This window comes from Cetorhinus maximus, chromosome 12 (assembly GCF_964194155.1).
Source record: "Cetorhinus maximus chromosome 12, sCetMax3.hap1.1, whole genome shotgun sequence".
NCBI classification, from domain to species: Eukaryota; Metazoa; Chordata; class Chondrichthyes; order Lamniformes; family Cetorhinidae; genus Cetorhinus; species Cetorhinus maximus.
Window position 1 is genome coordinate 74,345,646 of NC_135890.1, and position 17,850 is coordinate 74,363,495.

At 42.9% G+C, this 17,850-nt stretch overlaps 1 protein-coding gene across 1 annotated transcript; it reads right to left on the reverse strand.

Annotated features, from left to right (window-relative positions):
• Nucleotides 1–68: 68 nt before the first annotated feature.
• On the reverse strand, nt 69–12,440 carry c12h22orf39 (chromosome 12 C22orf39 homolog). The gene is made up of 3 exons (XM_078553887.1): nt 12,324–12,440; nt 10,397–10,564; nt 69–504 (listed from the first exon to the last, which is right to left on the reverse strand). Exons 1-3 carry the CDS (start codon nt 12,345–12,347, stop codon nt 379–381), a joined length of 318 nt encoding a protein of 105 aa, XP_078410013.1. The 5' UTR covers nt 12,348–12,440; the 3' UTR covers nt 69–378.
• Between the last annotated feature and the right edge of the window lie 5,410 nt (nt 12,441–17,850).

Here is a 17,850-nt window from a genome sequence, read left to right on the forward strand (position 1 = left end):
CTCTGACCGTCTTTCAAACTAAGAGCATTTACAATCACAGGTGTAAAATAAGCATTTTTTTAAGAATCCATAGTTAAAATGTTAGTTTATTTATTGAACACAGATCTTTACCACAACATGGCAATAGGATGTGCTATGGAGACAGTTACATAAACATTCTGATTACCAGATGAAAGACAGAAGGTGTACCACCTCTCCTAGTTCCTAGGAAAGTGCATCCAGGTTAACTGGTGATCCTCAGGCTGAGAACGCCACTTCCAGTTGGGTTCTCTTAAATCCAATGTTATTATGGGATGCACATCAGGGAGGAGTTGACAAACTTACACAGGCCCTATATCCCAACTGTCCAGAAGCTTGTGACACCAGGCGTGATCAACTCTATTTCCCTTTTCCGTCACTTAGGGGCAGATGCCATTCAGCTGGTGGATTCTTCCTCATCTTCCAGATTGGAAGGTGCCTCTTTTGTTCTTCTAACCTTCTCTTCTCACTCTGGCATAAAGCTTTCTGTAAATTTAAAACAATTTTTCAGTTAGATCCACATTTGCAGCATCATCTGGCTAAAAGCTGAAACTTTTGTATAAAGGAGCACGTTGATCTTACTGCATATCACAGATGAGCTTCCCACCCAAATATTCATGCCATCACTAAGACCACCCATTTCCATCCCCAACTCAGCTCATCTGCTGCTGAAACCACATTCATGCTTTTGTTATTTCTGGACTTGACTATCCCAATGCACTACCGTCTTGTCTCCCACACTGTACCCTCCGTAAACTCAGTTGTCCAAAAGTCTGCTGCCCATATCTAACACGTACGACGTCCCATTCACCTATCACCCCTGTGCTCGCTGACCCACATTGCTTCATTGGGAACCAATGTCTTGATTTCAAAATCTCATCCTCGTTTTCAAATGGCCTCATCCCTCCCTCTCTCCAATCTCCTCCAGCCCCACATCACTCACTCGTGCTCCTCTAATTCTGACTATTGTGCATTCCTGATTTTAAAATCACTCCACAGCCTCAAGATCTGGAATATCCTCCCTACACCTTTCTGCATCTCTACCTTGCTATCCTCCTCAAAACCTGCCTCTTTACCAAGCTTATGGTCATCTGCCTTAATATCTCCTTATGTGGCTCAGTGTCATACTTTGTTTTATGATGCTGTGAAGTACCTTGGGAGATTAATTAAAGATGCTATTCAAGTACAAGTTATTGTTTACAAACTATTGTAAGGAGCTTGAGATCAGGAGCAAGAACTGTAGCTCATTTTTTCTTCCCTGTTCCAGAGACATAAGAGGCCAATTGTACCATCCCCTAATCCAAGCTCCAATCAAGAAATTTAGTACAGCTGACTGGGTTTAGAGTGAAGGGTAAGAGTAACAATATTCTGATTCAAAACACTTTGCAATTATACTACAATATATTTCCCTAATTGTACCATATATTAAAGAACTGGACAGGAACTTTTCACAAAGTTGTAACAAAAAGTTCCCACTGGCGGAAGGATCGAGAACATGGGGGCACAGATTTAAAGTTATTGGCAAAAGAAGCAATGAAGATATGAGGAAAAATTCTTTCACTCAGCAAGTCGTGGGGATCTGGAATGCACTGCCCGAGTGTGTGGTAGAGACAGATTCAATCGAGGCATTTAAGAGGGAATTGGATTATCTGAAAAAGAAGAACGTGCAGGGAGTGACAATGGGTAAATTGCTCCTTCACAGAGGCAGTGCATACACAATAGGCCAAATTGCCTCTTTCTGTCTGTACTTAAAGATTATAAGGCACCAGGACCAGATAAGATGCACCCAAGGTTACTGAGGAGAGAGAGTGGAAATTGCAGAGACACTGGCCATAATTTTTTAGTCTTAGACTTGGCAGTGGTGCCAGAGGACTGGAGAATTGCAAACATTACATCCTTTTTGAACAAGGGTGTAAAGATATGCCCAGCAACTACACGCCAGTCAGTTTAATTTCAGTGGTGAGGAAACATCTAGAAATATAATCCAGAACAAAATTGTCACATGGACAAATGTGGTTAATTAAAGAAAGCCAGTGTGGATTTCTTAAGGGAAAATCATGTCTGACTAACTTGTTGGGAGTTCTTTGAAGAGGTAACAGAGGGTTGATGATGTGTACATGGACTTCCAAAAGGCACTTGACAGTGCAAAACAACAGACAGGTAAGCAAGGTTAAAAATCATGGAATTAAAAAGGGATATAAACAACATGGATATTAGATTAGCCAAGGGACAGGAAAAAAGTAGTGGTTAATGGTTGTTTTTCAAACTGGAGGATGGTTTGTAGTGGAGTTCCCCAGGGTTCAACGTTGAGACCCTTACTTTTCTTGATATATATTAATGATCTAGACCTTGGTGTACAGGGCTCTATTTCAAAGTCTGCAAACGATACAAAACTTGGAAGCATTGTGAGCAGGGAGAAGGATAGTGTAGAACTAAAGGGACATAGACAATTGGGTAGATTGAGCAGACAGTTGGCAGATGAAGTTAAATGTAGAGAAATGTGAAGTGATTCATTTTGGTAGTAAGAACATGGAGAGACAATATAAAATGATAGGTACAATTCTAAAGGGTGTGCAGGAGCAGAGGAACCTGGGTGTATATGTGCATAAATCATTGAAGGTGGCAGGACAGCTTGAAAGAGCAGTTAAAGCATACAGTGTTCTAGGCTTTATTAATAGGGGCAGAGAGTACTAGAGCAAGGGGGTTATGTTGAACTTGTACCAAGACACTAGTTTGGCCTCAGCTGGAGTGTTGTGTCCAGTTCTGGGCACGGCACTTTAGAAAAGGTGTGAAAATGAGAGAGTGCTGAGAAGATTCACAAGAATGATTCCAGCGATGAGGAACATCAGTCATGAAGATAGGTTGGAGAAGTTACGGCTGTTTTCCATGGAGAAAAAGGCAGCTGAGAAGAGATCCGATTGAAAATCATGAGGAATCTGGACTGAGTAGATGGGGAGAAACTGTTCTCACTCCTGAAAGTATCAAGAAAAAGAGGGCACAGATTTAAAGTGATTGGCAAAAGAAGCAAAAGCAATGAGAAAATACTTTTTTCACACAGCACAAGGTTAAGGTTTGCAATACACAGAGTGTGGTGGAGGCGGATTCAATCAAAGCATTCAAAAAGGGAATTAGGCTCATCTCCCCATAACCCTGCACAAAGGGAATTGCTCATTTGGAGAGCCAATGTAGACACAATGGGCCGAATGGCCTCCTGTGCTGTAACAATTCTTGGAACAACAAACCATGACGGCAAAGCACACAGTTTGTCATCTGAAACCCAGTTAGGTCCAACCACAGTTTCTGTTCCTGTACTCCTCCTCATACCACTCGCGGAGTTCTGCTGGCAGGCATTTGTCAAATTATTTTCTTGTTTTATATTTGTTCTTGGGATATGGGCATCAATGGCAGTGCCAATATTTATTGCCCATCCCAGCTTCTGACCTGCTCCTGTAGCCATTGTATTTATGCACTAATCCAGTTAAGTTTCTGGTCAATGGTATTGCCCAGGATGTTGGTGGTGGGAGATTCAGTGATGGTAATGCTGTTGAATATCAAGGGAAAATGGTTAGATTCTCTCTAGGTGGACATTTCCATTCCATGGCACTTGTGACCATCCTCAGCTGAGCACCATCTTGGTGACATGCGAGTTCTGCAACATGATTCAGTGTCATGAAGCCACATATTCCAAAGAGAATTTGATTATTTCCATCCGTTCCTAATGGTCTTTACTTATCTTTCTTATCCAGCACTTTAATGTAAGAGAAGTGCAACGTCAACTGCTTTTGCTGATATTCTGATCCACATTTTCAATTTGGAGTGAAAGCCTCCAAAGTCGCAGCTTCACTGAAGATTTAACTCTGTATTCATATCCCGTAATCACTTTTCAGCCTCGCAACCATTCTACCCAGTGAAATCATGGCTGATCTGTTCCTTCACTCCATTTACTTTCCTTTGTTCCATGGTCCTAGATACCCTGACCTAACTAAAACTGGTGTGAAATCCAGAACAAGAGGGCTTAATCTTAAAATTAGAGATTGCTTCATTATTTCAATTCTAAAATGTGCAGTTTTTCCACATAAAAGGTGGAAATTTGAGTTTTCATATGGAAAAACTGCACATTTTAGAATTGAAATAATGAAGCAATCTCGAATTTTAAGATTAAGCCCTCTTGTTCTGGATTCCACACCAGAGGATTCTTTGTATCTGTGCTGTTGAATCCCTTTAGTATTCTAAGGCCTTAGTTAGATCTCAACCTTTTAAACACAAGGAACTACAAATCATGTTTATGTAATTTATCTGCATAATTTAGCCTTTTGAGCCCTGGTATAATACTGAGAGTAGGGCAGTTGTCCAGTTGGCTTGATTAATATGAACTCTTCAAACAGAAACAGTTTACCTGGTCATTTATTTAATTGCTGTTTGAGAGACTTTGCTGTGTGCAAACTGGCTGCCATGTTTCCCTACATTACAATAGTGAGCAAACTCCAAAAGTATTTTGTTGGTTGTGAGGTACTTTGGGATATCCTGAAAGGTGCCAAATAAATGCAAGGTTGTTTTAACGTTATTTCTGTTTCTGTATACTAATCAAATAATTCTTCTACAACAACAGTTTGAAGCTATATTTCAGTAGTTAGTACAAGGATCCCTGAAAGTTCCTTGCCCCAACAGTCCCAAGCTAGAGGGGCAAACAGTCAACCGCAATTCCCATTTCCATAAAAGGTCAAAGTGCAGCTATACAAAGTAGAATTACTGCAATTTTGGTGTGTAAGGGAGTTCAATGAGGAGGGGAGGGAGGTGCTCTTTTCCCATCTCTCAGCTTCCAGGGACCAGGAGTTGAAAAGCTGCAAAAAAGGGCTGAGTTTGAAAAAAAATCCATGAGTGACCTCACAGGAGAAACAGAAGTTCATTGGTTGGTGAGAAGCCGCTGTTAGGGAGGATTTAGCTGAAAATTAGAAAAACGCATTCTTTTTTAAAAGAAGTAGCTACCTAGATTTAAGTAAGAAATATAAGCAATAGGGAAGTAAAAGTCAAGTTAAATAAAGTAGTATGAAGTAAACCAAAGTAAATTGGTGCCATGGTAGGACAGCTCAGTCGTGTGGAACGCGTGTCCTGTAATATGAGAGAAGTCGTGGGCCCGACTGGTATCCTAGATGACCAAATGTGCAGAAGTGTCACCAGCTGAAGAAACTCAGCTCTGGGTTTCAGAGCTCAAATGGCAGCTGGAGTCATTGTGGCAAATCACGAGGCTGACAGCTACGTGGATTGCATAGAGAGGTGGTCACACAACAGCTTAGGACTCTGGAGGCAGAAAGAATGGGTGGCTGCCAAACAATCCAAGAGAACCAGGCAGGTAGTGCAGGAGTCCCAATCAATTTTCCATTTCGGATACTGGTGAGGGTGTTGATTCCTTGGAGGAGTGCAGTCAGAGCCAAGTTTGTGGCACCACATGCAGCTCTGCTGTACAGGAGAGGAGGAAGAAGAAAGGAAGAGCAGTAGTCATGGGGGAATTCATTAGTTAGGGCAACAGATAGGGGTTTATGTGGCCATGACACCACTCCAGGGTGGCATGTTGCCTCCCTGGTGCCAGGTCAAGAATGTCATAGAGCAGCCTTCTGAAACAGGGTGATCAGCCAGAGGTCATGGTCCACGCTGGTACCAGTGACTTAGGTAGGAAAGGGGATGAGGTCCCGAAAGCACATTTCGAGGAGCTAGGAAGATGATTGAAAAGCAGGACCTCTAAAGCAGTAATCTCAGGATTACTCCCAGTCTCACATGCTAGTGAGTATAGAAATAGAATTGAGTGATTGAATATGTGGCTGGAAAACTGGTGTAGGAGGGAAGGCATCAGATTTCTGAGGCATTGGAACCAGTTCTGGGGAAGGTGGGACCTGTACAAGCTGGACAGTCTGCACCCGAATAGAACTGGTCAAATATCCTTGCAGGGAGATTTGCTAATGCTATTGAGGGATAGGTTTTTAGATTGGCAGGTGGCTGGGAACCAGAGGGCAAATTCAGAACAGGGAACAGGAGATGGAAAATTAGCAAATGACTCTGAAAGACAGAAGCAGTACAGGTTAAAAAGTGTACAGCATAGGAATTTGGCAGTATCAAAAGGTATATATGTGAATACAAGGAGTATAGCAAATGAAGCCAATGAGCGGAGGGCACACAGACACATGACAACATGACATCATCGCCATAACGGAAACTTGGCTTAAGGAGGGGCAAAAATGGCAACTCAACATTCCTGGATATACAGCTTTCAGGCAGGATAAAGAGAGGGATAAAAATGCTGGGAGTATAGCATTATTGGTTAAGAATCAATTACAGCTGTGAGGAGGGATAATATACTAAATGAAGCATCAAATGAGGTAATATGGGTTGAGCTCAGAAATAAAAAAGGGGCAGCTACATTGCTAGGAGTGTGCTATAGACCCCCAAATAGTGGAAGGAGTTAGAAGAGCAAAATATGTAGGCAGATTTCAGAGTTCAAAAACAATAGGGCAGTAATAGTTGGATACAACTATCCTAATATCAGTTGGGGTACAAATAGTGTGAAAGGCACAGAGGGCACAAAATTCTTGAACTGCATTCAAGAGAATTTTTTTTAGCCAGCACATAACAAGCCCAACAAAAAGGGGTGCAACTCTAGATTTAGTCTTAGGAAATGAAGTTAGGCAAGTGAATAAAATAGCAGTGGGGATCATTTTGGAGATGGTGACTATAGTACAATTAGATTTAGCATTATTATGGAAATGGTCTAAGATAGAACAGGAGTAAAAGTTCCAAATTGAGGGAAGACAAATTTTACAAAGCCAAGAGGTGAACTAGCAAAGGTGGAATTGATACAACTACGAGAAGGGAAATTAGTGTCAAATGGGATGTGTTCAAAAGCAAGATTCTATAGGCAGAGAGTAGACATGTCCCCACAAAGAAACAGGGGCAGACTGCCAAATCTAGAGCCCCCTGGTTATCCAGAAGCATACAGGGTAAGATAAAGCAGAAAAAGAAAACTTACAAAAAGACTTACTGTAGAAAGCCTAGAGGAATATGGAAAGTACAGGGGTGAAATAAAAAAGGAAATTAGGAAATCAAATAGAGGATACAAAAAAAATATTGACAGGTAAAAATCAAAGAAAACCCAAACATGTTTTACCAGTACAATAAGAGCAAGAGAATAACTAAGGAAAGGGTAGGTCCTATTAGAGATGTGCATGGTAACTTATTCTTTGATGCAGAACATGTGGACAAGGTTCTCAATGAGTACTTTGTCTCCATCTTCACTAAGGAGAGGGATGATGCAGACATTCTAGTCAAAGAGGAGTGTGAAATATTGGATACGATAAGCATAATGACAGAAGTAGTACTGGAGGGACTGACATCCTTGAAGGTGGATAAATCAAAAGGGCCAGATAGATTGTATACCAGGCTGTTGAAGGAAGCCAGGGAGGAAATAGCAGATGCTCTGAGGATCATTTTCCAATCCTCACTAGATTAAGGCAAGGTACCAGAGGATCGGAGGTCTGCGAACATTGTAGCATAATTTAAGAAAGGTGTGAGGGATAAGCACAAAATTAAAAACCGGTCAGTTTGACTTCAGTGGTGGGCAAATTCCAGAAGGCATTTGATAAGGTGCCACATCAAAGATTATTACGGAAAATAAAAGCACATGGTGTAGTGGGTAACGTATTAGCATGGATAGAAGATTGGCTGGCTGGCAGAAAGCAGAGAGTATACATAAATGAGTCTTTTTCTGATTGGCAGGATGTAACAAGTGGAGTCCCACAGGGGTCTGTACTGGGGCCTCAACTTCTTACAATTTACATCAATGACTTAGATGAGGGGAGTGAAGACATGGTAGCTAAATTTGCAGATGACAAAGATAGATAGGAAAGTATGTTATGAAGAGGACATGAGGTTGCAGATGGATATAGATAGGTTGAGTGAGTGGGAAAAGATCTGGCAAATGGAGTTTAATGTGGGAAAATGTGAAGTTGTTCACTTTAGCAGGAAGAACAAAAAAGCAGAGTATTACTTAAATGGAGAACGGCTGCAATATTCTGAGGTGCAGAGAGATCTAGACATTCTAGTACATGAGTCGCAAAAAGTTAGAATGCAGGTGCAGCAAGTAATTAAGAAGGCTAATGGAATGCGATCCTTTATTATGACAGAGATTGAACATAAAAGTAAGGATGTTATGCTTCAGTTATACAGGGCATTGGTGACACCACACCTCAAATACTTTGTGCAGTTTTGGTCTCCTTATTTAAGGAAGGATGTAAATGCATCGGAGGCGGTTCAAAGGAGGTTTACTAGATTGATACTTGGAATGAGTGGGGTGTCTTATGAGGAAAGTTTGGACAGACTGGGCTTGTTTCCACTGGAGTTTAGAAGAGTGAGGGGTGATTTGATTGAAGTATACAAGATCCTGAACAGCCTTGACAAGGTGGATGTCAAAACAATGTTTCCTCTTGTGGGTGAGTCCAGAACTAGGGGGCACTGTTTTAAAAATTAGGGATCACCCTTTTAAGAAAGAAAGAGGTGAGAGGAAATTTTTTTCTGTTGTGCGAAAAAAATTTTTTTGAAATTTCTTTGAAATTCTGCCTCAGAAGGTGGAGGAGGCAGGTCATTGAACATTTTTAAGGCAGAGGTAGACAGATTCTTGTTAGGCAAAGGAATCAATGGTTATCAGGCAATCTGGAAATTGAAACACAAGATGATCAGCCATGATCTTGTTGAATGGCGGAGCAGGCTCGAGGGGCCAAATGGTCTACTCCTGTTCCTAGTTCTTAAGCTCTTATTAGAATCAATTCTGAGAGACAGGATAAACTGTCAATTAGAAAGGCATGGATTGATCAGGGATGGGCAATATGATTTTGTTAGGGAAGATTGTGCCTTAATAACTGAATTGAATTTTTTGAGGAAGTAACTAGAAGGATTGAACAGGGTAATGCAGGGGGTGTTGTCTACATGGATTTTAGTAAGGCATTTGACAAGATCCCACATGACAGACTAGTCAGAAAAGTGAAACCCCATAGGATGAAGGGGGAGAGTTGGATCCAAAATTGGCTCAGCAACAGGAAACAAAGGGTAATGGTTGGTGGATATTTTTGCAAATGGAAAGCAGTTTCCAGTAGCTCAGTGTTGGGGTCCTTGCTGTTTGTTCTATATATTAATGATTTGGACTTAAATGTGGGAGGCATGATTAGGAAATTTGCAAATGATACAAAAATTGGCTGTGTAGTTAATAGTGAAGAGGATAGCTGTTGTTTCCAGAATGATATCGCTGTTTCAGTTGAGTGGGTGGAAAAGTGGCAAATGGAACCTAATCCAAAAAAGAGAGATATTGCATTTGGGGAGTGCAAACAAAGCAAGAGAACACTCAATAAACAGTAGGATATTGAGATGGGTAGAGGAAGCGAGAGACCTTGAAGTGCATGAACACATGTCCCTGAAGGTGGTAAAGATGGCATAAGGAATGCTTTCCTTTATTAGACAAGGTATTGAATACAAATGCAGGGACGTAATGCTAGAACTGTATAAAACGCTGGTTAGGGTACAGCTGGAATTGTGTACACAGTTCTGGTCACCACATTACAGGAAGGACATAATTGCTCTGGAGAGTGCACAGAGGAGATTTACAAGAATGTTGCCAGGGCTTGAAAATTGCAGCTATGAGGAAAGACTGGATAGGCTAGGGTTGATTTCCTTAGAACAGAGGAGTGAGAATTGAGGTGTACAAAATTATGAGGGGCCTAGATAGGGTAGACAGGAAAGAATTGTTTCCTCTAGCTGAGAGGTCAATTACCAGGGGGCATAGATTTAAGGTGATTGGTAGAAGGATTTTCACCCAGGGGGTGGTGGGAGTCTGGAATTCACTGCTCAAATTGGTGTTTGTGGCTGAAACACTCGACTCATTTACATGGTGCCTGGATCTGCACCTGAAGTACTGTAAATTGCAAGGCTACAGACCAGGTACTGGAAGGTGGAATTAAAATGAGCGGCTGGTTTCTTTTCTCTTTTTGGCCAACACAGACATGACAGGCTGAATGGCCTCTTTCTATGCTGTAGCTTTTCTATGCTACCTAAGACCATTCAGTGCCCCCTGAATGACATGTGCATTTAAACATCAGGAGATAAAGATGTAGTCTCAGCAATGAGGCTTCCAATAGAAACACCCATTACTAAAGTTCCCACATTAAAAATGGTTACTTAACTGGATGGCCACAGCTGCTTGTATACCTGTATCAAGCAAAAGTCACTGCCTTCAGAAGAGGAGAACAACATCAGAGAATAAGACAAAATGTTTCCGAAAGTTATTTAGCTAAATCCACATGTATTGAATGCGTAATAGACAGCTTATTTTCACAAATCTCACCTTAGCCTCGTCAGACTTAAGTTTTTCCCATTCCATACAACTGTTGTAATCTTTCTTCCACTGTTTACACGAGGGCAACTCTCCATATGTGTAGTAGTGATGAAAGAGATTCCCCAGACTTTGGCAGTGCTTCCACTCACTCCGGTAATCATCGCACACCCGAGGAGGCTGTAATGACAAGATTGGCAGCGACATCAGGGAGACTTTGACAGAACACAAACATTTTTCAGATATTCACAGAATCTCACAGTGCAGAAGAGGCCCATCAAGTCTGCACCGACACGTGAGAAACACCTAATCCCATTTACCAGCACTTGGCCTATAGCCTTGAATGTTACGACGTGCCAAGTGCTCATCCAGGTACTTTTTAAAGGATGTGAGGCAACCCGCCTCCACTGCCCTCCCAGGCAGCGCATTCCAGACCGTCACCAACCTTGGGTAAAAAAGTTTTTCCTCACATCCCCCCCTAAACCTCCTGCCCCTCACCTTGAACTTGTGTCCTCTCGTGACTGACCCTTCAACTAAGGGGAACAGCTGCGCCCTATCCACCCTGTCCATGCCCTCATAATCTTGTACACCTCGATCAGGTTGCCCCTCAGTCTTCTCTGCTCCAACAACAACCCAAGTCTATCCAACCTCTCTTCATAGCTTAAATGTTTCATCCCAGGCAACATCCTGGTGAATCTCCTCACCACCCCCTCCAGTGCAATCACATCCTTCCTATAATGTGGCAAACAGAACTGCACACAGTACTCCAGCTGTGGCCTCACCAAGGTTCTATACAACTCCAACATGACCTCCCTACTTTTGTCATCTATGCCTTGATTGATAAAGGCAAGTGTCCCATATGCCTTTTTCATCACCCCACTAACATGCCCTTCCACCTTCAGGGATCTGTGATATTGGTGAAGGCGCTGGTTCCTCAGAAGAGTACAGCCGGAGCCAAGTCTGTGGTACCACATGTGGCTCAGCTGCGCAGGAGGGAAGGAAGAGTGGAAAGCAAAAGTGGTAGGGAGTACAATAATTAGAGGAACAGACAGGCATTCCTGCAGCCATAGACGTGACTCCAAAACAGTATGTTGTCTCTTTGGTGCCAGAGTCAACGATGTCACCAGCGGCTGCAGGACATTCTTATGAGGGAGGTTGAACAGCCAGAGGTTGTGGTCTACATCAGTACCAACAACATGGGTAGAAAGAGGGATGAGGTCCTGAAAGCCGATTTGAGAGAGCTAGGAAAGAGATTAAAAAGCAGGACTTCAAAAGAAAGTAATCTCAGGATATCTGAAACACCGTATGTCCGGGGGGCGGGCAAGAATGCTGCCTTGCCTTACTCCCCACCATCTCCCGCCCCGCCCCCCATAAACCACTTTTTAAGGCAATAGAACCAGAATTCAAACTCTACGAATGCACTACTGAATTGCATTGGGCCAATACTGCCTGAGTAAATGCGCGCAGTCCTGACTTCAGAAGAACAGCCGAACTTCTGCAAAATAACATTAGAGATTTATTCCAACGGATTTTTGTAAGAACATTAAAAGTGGCTCAACAACACACACAACATAACCCAATATGCTATCCTAACACTGAGAGCTTTTCACCACAGCTAAAATTATTTATAAAAATACCTGGAATTAAAATTATTTAGTTCATCTGATTCTCGAATTCTATCCTATCCCGTTTCAGTGGTGTGCAAAGAACGTCCTAAACCTAAAGCAGGTCCATTTTCAATCAGATGCGAGCACATTTTGAATTTATTCTTGTTACTTGTATGGAGAAACCAGGTGATTTAATCTTTGCACTGAATGTTCACCAATAAAACAAACATCAGAACGCTATCCACTTCCCTGAAAATCAGAGTGTAAACCTACGGTCTATTCTACTACTTGACGCATTGTCCGAGCCACAAACCAGGCCCCCACTCACTCACCCTCCATAACTCACCATCCGCCATCCTTTCACCTTTCAGCAGCTTAACCACAGCCAATCATCATGGAACCTCTATCACTTTTCCGCGCCCTATCGCCTAATTGATAGCAATGTAGCCAATCAACGTTTAGGGTTTTGAGTGGCTCGCCCTCCGGGAAGGAATCTGACCAATCAACGTTACATAAATTGTCGCATAACTCTTAAAACGGAATAGCCAATCAGCGCATATATGGGGCGTGGCTTCTATTGTGACATCACTACAGTGGAGTTGCTGGAAGGACTTGGAACCAGCGTTTATTGTAGTTTTACATGGATTGAGTAGATTTAGCTTCAGCTTCAATCTGACTCTAACAGCCTGCCGGGTATCTTTGGGTTAAAAAAATGTTTTCCAGGTTTTCTTCCTCATAGGATTGGGGGTAGAGTTAATGAAATAGCAGATTCTACCTTTGGATGACGCCCTCTCCATGACAACTGGCCCCCACGTCCCATTTCCCCTCCCATCCAACTGTGCTAGCCTGCAAATCTATAGCCCAGATCGTCCAATCTCCGGATCGTCGGAGACCAGGCGTACCCCTCAAGATGCCCTTCGGCACACCGAAGAAGTTCCGACGCACTGATTCCGTGGGAACTGCCTGGGATGTTTGAACTTCTGATAGGCAATTCCCTTATTCCCGGACCTTCCGCAAAAGTCTCTGACTCTTGTCTCTTTGTGGATGACACAAAGATTGGCCGGGTGGTTAACAGTGAGGTTGAGTGTCTTGGGCTACAGAAAGATATAGATGGGATGGTCAAATGGGCATATAAGTGGCGGATGAAATTTAACCCTGAAAAGTGTGAGGTGATACACTTTGGAAGGAGTAATTTGACAAGTATTCAATGAACAGCATGGCACTAGGTAGTTCTGAGGAACAAAGGGATCTTGGCCTGTGTGTCCATAGATCTCTGAAGGCGGAGGGACTCGTTAGTGGTGTGGTGAAAAAGGCAAATGGGACACACCTTTATCAATCGAGGCATAGATTACAAAAGTATGGAGGTCATGTTGGAGTTATATAGAACCTTGGTGAGGCCACAGCTGGAGTACTGTGTGCAGTTCTGTTCGCCACATTATAGGAAGGATGTGATTGCACTGGAGGGGGTGCAGAGGAGATTCACCAGGATGGGTTGTTTTTGTTGGAACAGAGAAGACTGAGGGACGACCTGATCAAGGTGTACAAGATTATGAGGGGCATGGACAGGGTGGATAGAGAGCAGCTGTTCCCCTTAGTTGAAGGGTCAGTCACGAGGGGGCATAAGTTCAAGTTGAGGGGCAGGAGGTTTAGGGGGATATGAGGAAAAACTTTTTTACCCAGAGGGTGGTGACGGTCTGGAATGCCAGGTTGCCTCACATCTTTTAAAAAGTACCTGGATGAGCACTTGGCACGTCATAACATTCAAGGCTATGGGCCAAGTGCTGGTAAATGGGATTAGGTAGGTAGGTCAGGTGTTTCTCACGTGTCGGTGCAGACTCGATGGGTCGAAGGGCCTCTTCTGCACTGTGATTCTGTGACTCTCGAGTTAGAGTCGGAGACTTCGGACATTTCCGACTTACTTGGATATTTACCCAGGACATGTTAAACAGAAAAATCCTAGTGTAATTCCTGGGTAACTATACAACTAACATCTGACCTCCAACTACCGCCTGACCTCTGACTCCCCCAACCCAATTTGACTAGGCCACCACCCGACTATCCCTTTGACCCCGACTCCACCCTGACCCCGGGAACTCCCCAAGACCTGACCTCACTAACCCGACCAGGACATTTAAACTTGCCTTAAGCATGCCATAAAAAGGGAATGTGGCTTCTGCGCTGATTCTCTTCACAGCTCTTGGTGAGGATTCCTATGCTGAGGGTGTTCTTCTGCATCGTGGAATGGAAGTTGGAGCCTTTTCAACGTATCCAGTTAGGTTGGTAGTTTTCTGCCTGGTAGTGTCAGACACAGGGGCTCCAGTTCTGATTGGAGGATTTGATATCATTCCTGTGTCAATCTGTTCAGGAATTCCTCTCCCACTTTGCCCTCTATGATATCTTACTGTGTCATTCTCCTTAATCTATGACATCAGCCAATTTCATGCTGCTTATTTTACGATATTAGCCAAGTGTTGAGGAATTCCTCTCCCTTTTTTGCCGTCTATGAAATCATACTGTGCCATGTCTGATCATTCTGTGATATCAACCCTGTGTCACCTCTCCTCACGCTCTAATATTAGCCCTGTGCCATGACTGCTCACTCTGTGAATTCAGCTGTTTCATGCAGCTCACTTTGAAATCAACCCTGTGTCACTCACTCTATGATAATAACTTTGTGTCATGCTGCTTATTCTATAATATCAACACTGTTCACAGCTGTTCAGGAATTCCTCCCCATCTTTGCTCTCTATATCATCCCATGTCACATCTGCTCATTCTGTAATATCAGTCCTATCCATCTATTCACTCCATGCTATTAGGCCTGTGTCATACTGCTCATTTTGAGATATCAGGTCTGTGTCATGCTACTTTATATGGTATCACCCTGTGCAATGTCTACTCACTCTGCGATATCAGCCGTGTCATGACAACTCACTCTGATATCAGCCCTGTCATGTCCGCTCATTCTGTGATATCACCCTATGTCATATCTATTCACTGATATTAGCCCAGTGCCATGCAGTTTTTCCTGTCATATCAGCTCTTTTTTATGTTTGCTTACACTAGAATCATAGAATGATAAAGCAAAAAAAAGGCCATTTGGCCCATTGTGTCTATGCAGGCTCTTGGGTACAGACATCCAATTAATCACAGAATCCTAATGGCACAGGAGAAGACCATTCAGCCCATCGTGTCTGCATCGGCTCACCAAATGAGCATTATGACCTAGTGCCATTCCCTGCCTTTTCCTCATACCTCTGCACCTTGTTTCTATTCAAATAATTATCTAATGCCCTCTTGAATGCCTCAATTGAACCTGCCTCCACCACACTTCCAGGCAGTGCATTCCACACCTGAACTACTCATTGTGTGAAAAAGGTTTTTCGCACTTGAGTATTGCCGAAAAAAGAGACATGTCAAAGCTTTTCATCTTGCACTCACCAGGACACTTCACAAGAATACCAATATAAGAGGAAAGCAACAATTTATGCTGCATGAGAAGAGAGTGCTGATTGGCTGGCAAGTGGACTGGCAGTATAAATTGTTATACTGCATGAGAAGAGAGTGCTGATTGGTTGGCAAGTGGACTCTGGCAGTATAAATTGTTGCCTTCCCCTTGTATTGGTATTCTTGTGAAGTGTCCTGCTGAATGCAAGATGAAAAGTTTTGACATGTCTCTTTTTCCAGCAATAATTCCATTCCCCTGCTCTTTCCACTTAGCCTTGTAAATATTCCCTTTCCACTATTTACCAATTGTCTTCTGAATGTTTCTATTGAATCTGCTTCCATTACCCTTGCAGCCAATGCATTTGAGAACACAATAACTCACTGAAAAGAATATCTCCTCATGTTGCTTCTGGTTCTTTGGCCAATCACCTTGAATCTATGTCTTCTGGTTACCAACTCTTCTTCCAATGGAAACAGTTTCCCTTTATTTACTCATGTCACAACCATTCATGATTTTGAACATCTCTATCAAAATCTTCTCTTAACCTTTCTGCTCTATGGAGGACAACCCAGCTTCTCCATTCTCTCAACATAACTGGTACCATTCTAGTAAACCTCATCTGCATCCTCTCTAAGATTTTGACATCCTTTCCTAAAGTATGATGCCCAGAACTGAAAACAATAACAACAATTTGTATTTATATAGTACCTTTAAAGCAGTAAAGTGTCCCAAGGTGCTTCACAGGAGCATTATCAAACAGAATTTGACACTGAACCACATAAGGTGATATCAGGGCAGATGACCAAAGCCTGGTCAAAGAGGTAGATTTTAAGGAACGTGTTAAAGGAGGAAAGACAGGTGGAGAGGTTTAGGGAGGCCTTGGCAGCAGAGTGATTAACATCAGGAATGCTCAAGAGGCCATAATTGGAAGAGCATAGATGTTTTGGAGTCATGTAGGGCTGAGGAGAATAGAGAGATAGGGAGAGATGAGGCCATGGAGGGATTAGAAGACAGGAATGAGAAATTTATAATAGAGGCATTGCTTTGTCAGGAGCCAATGTCGATTAGAGAGCACAGGAGAGAGCTGTCGGGCAGTTGCTCCTGGTACTGCTCCTGCACTCTTCATTGAACCAGGACTGATCTGTTGGCTTGGTGGTATTGGTAGAGTGGGGGATATGATGAGCCATGAGGTTACAAATTGTGTTCGAGTACTGTTCTGCTGCTGCCAATGGCCCACAGCACCTCATGGATGCCCAGACTTGAGTTGCTAGATCTGTTCAAAATCTATCCCATTTAACATGGTGGTAGTGCCACACAACACGATGGGTGGTAGCCTCAATGTGAAAACGGGTCTTTGTCTCCACAACGACTGTGCGGTGGTCACTCCTACTGATACTGTCATGGAGAAATGCATCTGCAGCAGGCAGGTTGGTGAGGATGAGGTCAAGTATGTGTTTCCCTCTTGTTGGTTCCCTCATCACCTGCCACAGACCCAGTCTAGCAGCTATGCCCCTTAAGACTCAACCAGTCTGTAGTGGAGTTAATGAGCCACTGTTGGTGATGGACATTGAAGTCCCCACCCAGAATATATTGTGTGCCCTTGTCACCCTCAGTGCTTCTTCCAAGTGGTGTTCAACATGGAGGAGTAGTGATTCATTAGCTGAAGGGTGGGGGTGGATGCAGGGGCGAAATGTGGTAATCAGCAAGAGGTTTCCTTGCTCATGTTTGACCTGTAACCATAAGACTTCATGAGGTCTGGAGTCAATGTTGAGGACTCCCAGGGCAACTCCCTCCCGACTGTATACCACCGTGCCACCACCTTTGCTGTGTCTGTCTTGCTGGTGGGACAGGACGTACCCAGGGATGGTGATGGTGGTGTCTGGAACATTATCTGTAAGGTATGATTCCGTGAGTATAACATGTCAGGCTGTTGCTTGATTAGTCTGTGAGACAGATCTCCTTTCTTTTATAAGGCATTACATTTGCGGTTTTCCAAGCCTCTGGAACCTTTCCAGAATCTTGGGGATTTTGGAAAATTACAACCAATGCATCCACTATCTTTGCAGCCATTCCTTTTAAGACCCTAGGATGCAGGTCATCAGGTCCAAGGAACTTGTCAGTCTTTAGGCCCATTAGTACTTTTTCCTCTAGTGATGGTGATTGTTTTAAGTTCCTCTCTTCCTTTTGCCCCTTGATTTTCTACTATCATTGGAATGCTTTTAGTGTCTTTTACCCTGAAGACAGATACAAAATACTTGTTCAAATTCTCTGCCATTTCCTTTTTTCCCATTATTAATTCCCAGTCCCATCCTCTAAGAGACCAAAATTTACTTTAACTACTTTCTTTTATTTTATATACTTGTAGAATCCATTAATAAAGAGTGGAGGTGGCAAGGACTGATTGCAATGAG

What these genes read in the sequence shown, in the direction of transcription:
- c12h22orf39 (XM_078553887.1), bottom strand. Translation starts at nt 12,347, where the DNA reads ATGGCGGATGGTGAGTTATGGAGG. An exon ending in CGGATGGTGAGTTATGGAGG is followed by an intron (nt 10,565 to 12,323) that starts GTGAGTGAGTGG and finishes TTGTCATTACAG; the next exon opens with CCTCCTCGGGTGTGCGATGA. An exon ending in TTAAGTCTGACGAGGCTAAG is followed by an intron (nt 505 to 10,396) that starts GTGAGATTTGTG and finishes TTAAATTTACAG; the next exon opens with AAAGCTTTATGCCAGAGTGA.